We start from the raw sequence: 10,994 nt of genomic DNA, 5'->3' as shown, positions 1-10,994 counted from the left end.
AACCGTTGAATCGTTTATCGTTCGATACTGTTCAACTCTCCGTCCACCAAAGACCTTGTTTCCGGGGAACAGTTCCCCGCGCGCCCGTGACGGCGGTAACGAAAGAACAAAAGGCGAAGTGAACTGCACAGTCTGTTTACTGCCGTTGCGTAGATTCCAAATCTGACAAACGATTTGGAATTCGAAATGACCCACGTCAAAGTGAATGAGAGTAAGGGGTAAGAGCGAAAGGATGTTAAAATGACAGCCGCCCTGCTGTGTGTAGGGGCGTTATTCAGGTACGTAAGGTAGTCGGCTTTGCGCAAGAGAGGAGTAAGTAAAGAGCGTAATGGCGAATTGACAGGCAGTGTTGACTTACTCACTGATTGTTACCAAGCGATCGTTATTCAGGTCTGTGATCAATAGAGCCGCTGGCGTGGTGGTTTGTCGGTCGCTGATTCTCTCGTCCCTTGAGATTGCCCTTTCTAGCCCTTTCGGGAATTGGATGAACGACGGTTTAAGTGACGAACCACAAAAACTCCACAACCAGGCGAGGGATGACGCGTACCCAAAATAAAAATAAAAGAAATTAGAGATGGACCTTCGCGACAGGTCAAATAGTAGCGACCAGACCACAGAAAAAAAGATTAAAAGAGCAACGCCGGCTTGGTGTCTGCAGAAAGCAAAAGGGCATGACGCTGTTCCATCCAACAAATTTTACTCAACGGCACTCGGCTCCCTCTGCCTAAGCCCAAGCGGAGCAAGACCCGAACAAAGTCTCTCCCCCCCCCCCTGGAGCAGTGGCGGATGCAATGAGCACAACTCGGCGGCCGAACACGCATGTACGGAAAGAATCCCGTACGACGAGCAACCAGAATCGGACTGTCCTGGGCCGACAAGAGAGCCCCAGCCTGGGCAACGTGGGAGTCTGATCTCACACACCTTGACACTTCACTTCTCCCAATTTCTCTCGTCCGGAAATCCAACCGGACTTGTGGCGGGATGTGGATTCCAACCCTCCGAAAGCACGGGGCCCTTGCAACAGATTGTGACATTCGGTTCGCTTCGCCCCATTCCAAGGAGAACTATCGGATAAATCGGAGCACTTGGAATGAGGGAGATCCTATCGTGGATCAGCAAGGCAAGGATGTAGGGTCCAGCGGTGCTCAGCCCACGGGCCTAGCCAGTTAGACCAGTCCCAAGGGACAATTGGAGAGACCGTACGTCTGGCTGCCATGCTCTCCCTAATCTCAGGGGTAAAAACGATGACGGGGGAAAGAGGCCAAAAGGATTGGTATACAACAAACGCAAGATGCTGCGGGGTGGTGTTAGTTGGACAACTCAAAAGGGAAGCTCCATGGGCAATTGAGGTTCCCTCAGAACCGCCGCCCCTCTGATTGGATCGGCGTCTTTGTTTGGTAGCACGTTTTTGGTCTTGGCTTCACGACAGCCGCCCAACCGCCTGAACCCAGGGCTCAGCTTCTGAAACAACAAACATTGCTGCTTGATGATAGGCCACTTGCTAAACGGGCCGTATTTCCGCTTCCTCTACTTTCTCTTATGTCCCATCTCTTCGCTTGATATTCCCTTCCCCATTTGCCCTTGGGGGTCCACGTTTCGGAGATCGTGCCATTCCCATCTATCAAGTTCTTGGGCCCATCAGCGCACGGCCTGGGAGCTTGGCTGTTCGATCCTGTACGTACCACGTCTTCATCTCCATGCATATGCATTACGATGATTCACAGGCGTACGGAAACACCGCAACTACACACAGAGTGGACGGCGTCCTCCCGAACTAGTGTAGGAACCCGAGGTGCGTGGTCTCACGACGTCAGAAGAGACGCCGATTAGCTATGCTCCTATGCAAAGGGCCGGCAGTCGTCCACGCCCTTGAAAGATCCTTAGGCGGGCTCGGGCGGCTAGGGAGAGAATGTATTGGGACGACATCCCCGAGAAGGGACCATGTGCGATGCTCGACGTCATGTCCTTGCATATGAAGAAGAATGCCAGTGAACGGTAGCCAAGAGTCTCCCCCAAGAGTCTCCCGGCCTTGCGGGTAGGAACCAATAGCCAAGGCCTTGACACTTCCGTGCTCGAGTTGGTGATATCTGCCCATAAAGTCGTATATCCCGCTCGCTTGAAGCCTCTCTAGCACAGACGAAGTCAATAACGGCCCATTGTGGGGAACATGGCCCCTCCAAATCAAATACCTATGCTCCTTGTCATCATAAAAACGTGGGGGGAGGGGGGAAGGAGCTCTGCCGTCAAAATGGAACGGCGGAACAAAGCCAAGCTATTTGGAACTTGACCGCAAGATAAACAATCTCGGAACAGACCGGTTCTAGAACGACACTCTGAGCCTCCCACGCTGCCTGTTAGGGTCACGGAGGTAGAAGTTCCGATGTCATCCACCTGGCATACTCCTGCCAAGGATCACGATCATATATACAGCCCCGGGCTTGACATGAAGATGACAAATTCCCTTTTGTGTCCGTCGAATTATGAAGCGAGCGAAATAAGGGCCGAAAGGCTGTGAGCAGCTCACTCCTTGCATGACTGAGCACATCATAACTCTTTTTGCTCAGCCATTTCTCGGAGCCAACTCTCAACGGCTTGGGTTCGGTGACTTCAGTCAGATCGGAAAGGGCCGTTATCGCTGTCAAAGCGAGGTATTTTTGTCCGGCTGCAACCCCTACTTGCTCACAGTACACAGTCGCTCCCGCTGTTTCTGGCTCGTAACCAGGTAACATGGGTGGTATTCAGAGCTGTCATGCTGCGAGAGGGTGTACGAGTACAACCGCGACAAGCTGTTGAGTATGTGTGTGGGCTCACTCCGACTGTTTGAGACATCCTGGTTGGAAATATTCTGGCTAACGCGGAGACCAGAACATGACCTTTGGATCTCGGTGGCAGGCTCAGCCAAAGCGAGATCTAAGATGGAATCCGGGGTTGCACCATCAGTCATGTCAACCCTTCCATTTCCGGATCTCGATATTCCTTCGGCGCAGCGGCCCAGCCTTATCAAGCCACTTCTCCAGGAAACCATGAAGATCATGAACCTCCAGAGTTGGAAACTTGTTGTCGCCCCGGCCATCGCGAGGTCCTATGCAGGCCTTTTCTTGGCAGTTGTCTGCCATCAGGCGTCCCATCTGGGTGAAGCAGAGCCCAACGTGTCCGACATTTGGTTGGCCTTGTGATTCCCAAGGACTCCAGCCTCATGAAGGCATCAGATTTGACGCGCGATAAGCCGGGAAAGTCGTGCCTCCTTGCCAGCTGTTTGATGGTCGATTTTGCTTGAACTGCCAAGTTGGATTGGGTGTCAAAAGCAGTGAAGCTCTCAAGAGTCAAGACGTGACGTGATGACGTTCGGAAACTGACCCGAACACCCTTCAACCAAGATCTTGGGATCCTTCCGGTGTCTCCTCAAGTTTCGTATCATGGTGAATCTGACCGGTCATTCCTCGCGGGGGGCAGGGCACCTCCAGAAGGTAATAGGCTCGGGCAAGCGACCCGGATATGCTTTCGGATGTCAGTGTACCATACGGCTCTCCTCATATAGAGCCTCCGATCATTGGCCAAATCCTCAGAATTTCGTCTCAATGGGAGAACGAAACGTCCATATCCTTTCCGATCCTGTCGTAAGGATAACCGAAGATGGCCAGTCCGATACTGGTTGCCGGGCTGCTCGGTTATGAGAGCCCGTGACGAAGCTGTAAGATTTTTCGTGATACGCCGGAAACACTTGGATCTGAGTCTAGTCGGGATGCTTTGATCCAGGAAATGCCTCCTAAAAAGGAGCATTGTACTCGGCGTGTTCAGTATGCTTTTGTGTGGCTATTTGATCGAGTGCGAGACATTTGAGCCTGGAAAAGACAATATGAATATGCAGTGGCGCAAGACTCGGCGCCGAACAGTCATTATGAGAGCTGTGGCGGGATTCAGATCCAGGAATCGGAAGTGGCAGTAAATAGACAAAGGTCCGGAAGCGGAAGGAGTGGTGGACGAGAAGTTGATGGACTTGGGAGAAGAAAGAGGAAGTTGTAAGCCATCATATGCCACGGACAATGCAGTTATCGAGATGCTGAGTAACCGTAGATCTCGGTCATGCCACGCATAATTTATTTTTATATCCGAGCCACTCAGCACCCGCGCCTCCGCGCTAAGGTCGCAAACCACCTGTGAAATGCGGACGTCCGAGCTTTCGCCGACATATCTGATTCCGTCATATCCATCGCAGCTGACGGCCGACGGCAACGGGCAAACCATCATCACGACCGATCGACGAGCCATATTCGCCGGCGCCTTGACTTCTGCAGCACCATTCCTACCGCACTCACGATTTTCTCCACGAGGAACGAGTGCGCCAAATCATACGAAGCAAACAGCACATAGGCAAAGACAGGGAACGGCAAAGGAAGTCAATCAATATGTCTACCGTCGCAAGGACCGGCGAGTCGGCCGGCAAAGTTCTGTCGCTGGTACGCAGCGTGCCTTTCTACGCACCCCTTTCCTGGATCGCAAGCGGTACTTGGGCTAGAAGAACATGAACGCTAACATGCTTTCCTTGAACCAACAGTACCGTCAGCTTTTGCGCCAGGGAAACCAGTTCTCTTCTTACAATTTCAGAGAGTACGCCAAGCGCCGCACAAGAGACGCTTTCAGGGAAAACAAGAACGTGGAGGATCCTAGGCAAGTGCAGGAGCTTGTGCAGAAGGGGTTGCAGAACCTCCAGATGCTCAAGGTATGCTAGGCCCTTGACCCAAGACGCGGCATGGAGTATACAGAAAAGTTGACATTGGACTAGCGCCAAACAGTTATTAGCCAGTTTTACCAGCAAGATCGCTTGGTCGTCGAGGGTGGGCTCTCGGTAAGTCTTCCTGAACGGATTCGTGGAGGATATCAGAGGTAATCTGACAGCTCGCAGGGCAAGGACAAAGAAGGAGGCAAGCTCAGGCAGAAGGATACCGGGTAAGTTATAATCCTGAGAAGCAGATTCGAGAAGAGCTGTCTTGCTAACGAGCTGAACCTCAGCTGGGACTAAATGGCTGTAAACGAAAAGCCCTGTTTAGTTGTAGCATTGTACAAATTTCACGAGAAGAAGAAAAGGCCATGTGTATACTATGAGTGAAGGATTGGGGAACAGGACACCTGTTCGAGCCCGCAGGAAAGATGACGGGATAGAGGCTTGATTTAGCAGGCACATGAGCCCAAAGGTGGTGGCCACGGGGCCCCCTCGTTGGGCGGATGATAATACAATCGGTACAAGATCAACTTCCAGCGGTTCGGGACAATTATGGGCGGTTTTCCTTGGGTGTAGATTTTGTCTTGGTTATGTCGTGCCATGATAACCGGCTTTACGGATCACCATCAGAACCTGCGAATCCTTGTCGCAACTGGATCGACTCGTTCCTTGCATATCCGAGATCTGCTTGGCAGTGAGGGCTCCTTAAGAAGGTGAATTGCTTTATCGAGCATTGCCATCTTGGCATGGTCAGTGCTGCTGCCCAGTGCGCGCGACCAGTGACCACAAGCCGTAGGTCGCAGTGCCGGAGTCAATTGAAGGCTGTCGCAGAGTGTCAGTTTGGCCGCCAGCCGCGACTTGAATGCGACGCGCAACATCACCTGTCGACTTCTCCCCTCTTCCCATCAACAACATTCTTAGCTGGCAGCATAGGATTTCTTTTGGAAGCTACATTGGGGCTTCCCATCATTCCCCTCTTCCTCAATTACATAACTATAGTTGCGCCAGACCGATACGTAGTCCAGCATCTAGGCGCTTTCATCCGATCCATCTTAATTGTTCATCGTCATCCAGCCTTCTATTCAGGTTCCGACACAGCATAGAGGCAGAACAAGCAGCACTTAGTCCCTGCACCACCGACTTCCAATCACCCACCGACGCGGCCTCCACCTCTATTCAGTGTTTGCTTTCGACATACTCGACCGTTGTGTTTTGCGATTACTATTATACATCTACGTACCTCCCTCTTGGATAGAGTTACTGGGGTTTTGGATATCGGCACAACGGAGTTAGACTTGTTTGGCGTTTTGTCCTTATTTGCTTGGGCATGAGAAAAAAACAGCTGGAGTTCAGTATCTGAGTAGACAGACCTTCTCGCATCTGCAATGGCGCCCACCGTGAGTTTGCTCGCCTTCGTCCCGTCCCAAGTTCCTGCTTGCTGTCACAATCGAACTACTTCTAACTATGCGGTCGTGTTTGCGCAACACTAGTACCATCGATCAGCAGCCCAGACTCGGCGCGGTGCTCGCAGCGGTTTCCCGGAACACGACGACTTCGAGGGTCTACCTGTACGCCAATGGAGACAGGAATGGGTTAATGTCACACCTCCCCAGCCTGCAGAGGCGACGCAGAAGAACGACATTTGGGACGTCGAGCTGCCCTTTGGCATGCCCAAGGAAACCAAGCTGCTCCCAACCCACAGCCAGGAGCTCCTGCGCGCCGCTCGCTCTGGCCGACTTTATAAGCGACCTGCCCCGACCGATGACGACGATGAAAACGCCGATATTGATAACATCAAGGGCGACAAGAAGGAGAGCGACGCGGCTGCTGAAGGGTTCACAGTGAGGACGTGGAAGCAAACACCACGCAACATCGAAGGACCTGCCGAATCACATCTAGCCAAGCGCCATAAGAACACGATCACATTACCGCCAAAGTCAACGCTGGTGCAGATAGCTCAGGGACCGACGGTTACCAGAGCAACTGTCCGTCGTATTGACGCGGCCGGCAACCCCTACGAGCAGACTATCACCTTGGCCGAGGGACAACACGTTGATGGCGAGATCATATCAACAACGGTGGTGCCGGCACCAGCCGCCGCGGCCGAAGTTGCGGCGCAGGCTGCACCGCCCCCACCTGTCAGGAGAAGGCCTCCTCCACCAAAGCGGAAGGCGAAGGGCCCCGGCCGAGGTCGCAAGAAGGGCAAGTTGCCACTCCCAACAACAACGCGGCCAGAGCCGACCACTGCAGAGGCGGGTAATGCAGAGGTCAAGATCGAGGGTACTCCAGTGAACGTAAGTCTTTGTCTGATGAATACCACACTCGCGCTAGCAAAGCTAACAATGCGGTATAGGGTATCAAACAAGAAGAAACCGGTGACAGTGCGAACCAGGACAGCGAGATGGCCGATTCATCACAGATTCCTTCCGATGATGACGACGGCGATGACGGCGATGAAGGGGAAGAGGAAGCTGAAGGTGATGCCGACGAAAGCATGGCCGAAGGCGAGACTCCTGGTGTTGATACCAGCATCAGTCAGGATCAAGATCAGGAGATGACTGACACAGGAGCGTCGGAAGTTATTCGGCCCAGCTCAATCGAAGAGCCAGAAGAAAGAGGTGCCTCTAATGAGGAAGATACTGCTGCCAGGTCGCGCCTTGGTAGCAGCCTCGCCCCGCCAACACTCGGGTCACTCGCTTCAACGAGACTTGAAGGGAGTCCGCTGAAGAACGTAATGATCCGATCGCCCACCGAACCGCCAGAGTCTAGGTCAGATGTGCCATGGGTTGATGGATCTTTCTTCCCGTCTACAGGTGTAGACATCGTCAAGACCGAAGTTACCTCTGCAGCGGAGGAGGTTGATGTACAAGGCAACTCTGCCAGTGCTGCCTTGCTCTCCGAAACGGTGGTAACGACTGAGCAGTCCGTGGCTGATGCAGGGGATGCTGCAAATGGAATCACCGCAATGGATATCGACACCAACTCCGAGCAGCAACAACAGCCTGCAGAATATACTCCATCTGTCGAGGCTAAAGTTGAGGATCTTGGGGCTGCACTAGGCTTGCCAGGGTTGCGACCAGATGCCCAACCGTCAGTTTTCACGTCCACCACATCTACCACGGCAGAAATAACGTCAGAAACGACGATCACGGCCACAGAAACAGCATCAGCGCTGATAGAATCCTCGTCCCTTCCCGCAGACACCACGGTGGAAGAGGTAGATGTACTCCAGGAGCAACTTTCAGACAATGCTCCACCCACGATAGCAGAGCCCTTGCTCCAACCGCCAGACTCCCCGGCGCTGCTCCCCACCGCTACAACAGAGGATGAAGACGACGGGCTTAACTTGCTCGGTAGTCTCGAGAGGGAACTAGACCGTCAGGAGGAAGTGAGTCGCGCTGATAGCGCCGCAAGCGGTGCCGGTGGCGGTGCCGCTACCGAACGGGAGAGCAACGGCGGGGTGGATAACAAGAAAGACACCAACGCTAGCGAAGAGAAGCCATTGTCAGAGCCGGAGACACAGGGAGCTGCGGTAGAAAAGGGAGGTAACACGGCCAAGTCAGGCGACGTCGTTGCTGAGGCTACTGTCGATGCCACTGCCGATGCTGCTGCTCCTCCTCCTCCTGCTACTACTGCCGGAGACGAAGAAAAGCCGAAAGAGGCCGCCGTGGGCATCCCAGCGGAAAGCCAGGAAGGGGCGAAACAGCAAGAAGAGGGACAGAAGGAAGAAGGTTTTGTTTCCACTGCACTCGGTGCTGATGGTGACAGTGGTACAAAGGAATCGGAATCGGAATCAGCACAGCAGGTCGTTGAACCGTCGAACCAGGAGTAGGGGGGCCTTGGAGTAGACGAGGATTTTGACGTTGACCGGTTTTGGGCGGAATTAGCTGACGAGCTGAGCTCCGGGCGGGGGTGACCTAAAGGGGGTTATAGGTTGTTTTAAAGGAGTCACCCTCCCGGGAATTGTGTAAAAGATTTGTTATTATTGATGAAACTTATCTTGAGGAGGAATGGGAATAGGAGCATCGGGAGCTTCAAAGCAAATCAAGGTGGCCGTTGGCTCGACTTGGCTATGGAATAACTTTAGACTACATTGAGAGAATGTGCATGTGCCCTTGACTTGAGGTTGAGGATGTCGCTCTCTTGGGCGTCTTTGGCACATATGCTCATAGCTATCAGACTTGCATTCCGTAAGTAACCGATTTTCATCTTCCTTTTACTTTGTCAATTCAAAATCACGTTGAAAGCCTGCTAAAGTGGTTGTTCACCGCCAAGGCTAGCAGTGTCACCGGCGGTCGTCGCTGTGATGATCCGACCGGCTTCTCAAACATTCGCGAACGGGTTCAACCTGCGAATCAGAAAACGCAGTGGCGCTCTCGCGCACCTGACCGACACAACATCAAATGGCCGATTGTTCAAGGCATCAAACATGACACAGGGACACCTTCAGACATTGATCAACTTCACAAACATGGACAAAGATGTGTTCATAACGATGCTGGTATTTATCTTTTAAATTCCAAGACCCAGATCGTATCTAATGCAACTCAATGCGACGGACTCCTCAGGAGTCGCTGATATATATGTTGTCCCCCTACCCAAACGCCTGCCCGAATGCCCATTTTGAAACGCCACGATGCTAACAGATATACTTTCGATGATTCCCATCCACAATGGAGTGATCATCCATCAACGCATCCACGAAAACAGTGCCCCGAAAAGAAAGATGCCAATCGCGGCCCAAATGTCTCCCATGCCAAGCAGAGAGGGTACGAAACCCGTCCTCCCGTTCAGCTACCCCTCTTTTCTTTCTACCTCTCTCTCTCAAGCCTGAACCGTCTCAGCCGGAGCAGCAGCAGCAGCCTGTGCCTGCTTCCTCGCGTTCTCCGCCAAAAACTGTGCGTACCTGCTCTGCTTGTTATGGATTCCGCACTCAGTCTTGTTCTTGCCCTTCCAACGTCCGGCACGCTCGTCCTCGCCTGCAGCGACGGGGCTAGTCGAGTGCCAGTCGCCAATGGACTTGTACCCCTTATCGAGCAGCTCGTTGTAGGGAACCTGGCGCTCATCAACGTAGGCCTTGACCTGCTGGAAGCTCCAGTTGACCAGCGGGTTGATCTTGACGATGCCGCGCTCCTCGTCCAGCTCGATGACGGGGATGGAGCCGCGTGCGCCTCCCTGAGAGCGGCGGCGGCCCGTGAAGACGGCGGCCACCTTGAGGTCCTGGTAGGCCCGGTTTTGAGGCTCGACTTTCGCGATCCAGTCGTATAGTTCTTCGGAGGTCTCGTACAGCTTCTCGCCGTAGAGGGCCTCGAACTCGTCGACGGAGGAGACGTCGGCCGGCTTGAAGACGTGCAGCCGGATGTTGGGGTAGCGCTCCTGCACGCGGTCGACGAGCGCGTACGTCTCCTTGAAGTGGTAGAGCGTGTCGAGGAAGATCAGGTCGACGGGGGCCGCGTCGGGCGACTCCTTGGCTAGCTTGGAGAGCATGTCGAGCGTGACGAGGCCGGTCAGACCAAAGGCGGTGGTCTGGAAGAGGTTGGGGAAGAGAGTCTTGCAGAAGCGGAGGATGTCGAGGGCCTCCATGTTCTCGAGTTGCTTGTTCAAGTGGTCGAGATGAGGCTTGGTGAGAGAAATCAAGGGAAGGTTGGCGGTGGAAGAGTTGGCCGAAGCGAAGCCGGAGTCGACGGAGGCGTTGTCGTCAAACTTGCCGTCAAGCTTGGGGGACGAGGCCCTGGTGGAAGTCTGGGACTTGTTCTCGGAAGCCATGTTGAAGGTGGATGGATGGATGAGGCTTGGTGATGTGTCTGTTGGGGTGAGTGAGTGGTGGTGATGTATATGTAAGACGACCACTTTTGGATAACGACCGGCGACAACCTTGATGGATGATGGACCACGGAGCTAAGATTCACTGGATATGGAAACAAGACCAGGCAAACTACGCTTCGAAGAATGGGAGCAGAGTGGCTTATAAGAGAATCCGGGATAAACTGGGCTAGGCAGACAAGCGTGGGACCGGGGCTGGGATTTGTGGTTTCTTATAAACGGCCGCTTATAAAAGAAGAGGATCTGGGGCTCTCCGCGGTTCCGATTACAACTCTTGCGAGTCCGGGGCACAGAGGGAAGCAGGACGAAGCTAGAATCATTAGTAATTCCGCAAGTCAACCCATTTGTTAGACTCTGACGCTGGGCATTGAGCACACCATCCACACCTACGACTGCAGAGAACGGGCCAGCATTGGCCGTACACCCTCTCTAGGGTACATTGACTGGACCC

General features: G+C 53.4%; 3 protein-coding genes across 3 annotated transcripts; 2 read left to right on the top strand and 1 right to left on the bottom strand.

The window, feature by feature from the left end:
- The first annotated feature begins 3,981 nt into the window (after positions 1-3,981).
- On the top strand, positions 3,982-5,310 carry B0H65DRAFT_448961 (uncharacterized protein). The gene is made up of 6 exons (XM_062825931.1): positions 3,982-4,019; positions 4,075-4,457; positions 4,556-4,720; positions 4,784-4,846; positions 4,904-4,947; positions 5,011-5,310. The coding sequence occupies exons 2-6, from the start codon at positions 4,407-4,409 to the stop codon at positions 5,018-5,020; spliced, it is 333 nt and encodes a 110-aa protein (XP_062685959.1). The 5' UTR covers positions 3,982-4,019; positions 4,075-4,406; the 3' UTR covers positions 5,021-5,310.
- Positions 5,311-6,105: 795 nt separating this feature from the next.
- On the top strand, positions 6,106-8,552 carry B0H65DRAFT_543894 (uncharacterized protein; the record flags this gene model as incomplete). Its single annotated transcript, XM_062829256.1, has 3 exons — positions 6,106-6,117; positions 6,211-7,014; positions 7,074-8,552. 3 exons carry the CDS (start codon positions 6,106-6,108, stop codon positions 8,550-8,552), a joined length of 2,295 nt encoding a protein of 764 aa, XP_062685958.1.
- An 838-nt stretch (positions 8,553-9,390) lies between these two features.
- Positions 9,391-10,674, bottom strand: B0H65DRAFT_18051 (putative PHOSPHOADENOSINE PHOSPHOSULFATE reductase). Its single transcript, XM_062821502.1, has one exon. The coding sequence runs from the start codon at positions 10,484-10,486 to the stop codon at positions 9,545-9,547; it is 942 nt and encodes a 313-aa protein (XP_062685957.1). The 5' UTR covers positions 10,487-10,674; the 3' UTR covers positions 9,391-9,544.
- Positions 10,675-10,994: the final 320 nt, after the last annotated feature.

This window comes from Neurospora tetraspora, assembly GCF_033439725.1.
Source record: "Neurospora tetraspora strain CBS 560.94 chromosome Unknown B0H65scaffold_1, whole genome shotgun sequence".
NCBI classification, from domain to species: Eukaryota; Fungi; Ascomycota; class Sordariomycetes; order Sordariales; family Sordariaceae; genus Neurospora; species Neurospora tetraspora.
This window is presented reverse-complemented; position numbering and strand designations above follow the sequence as displayed.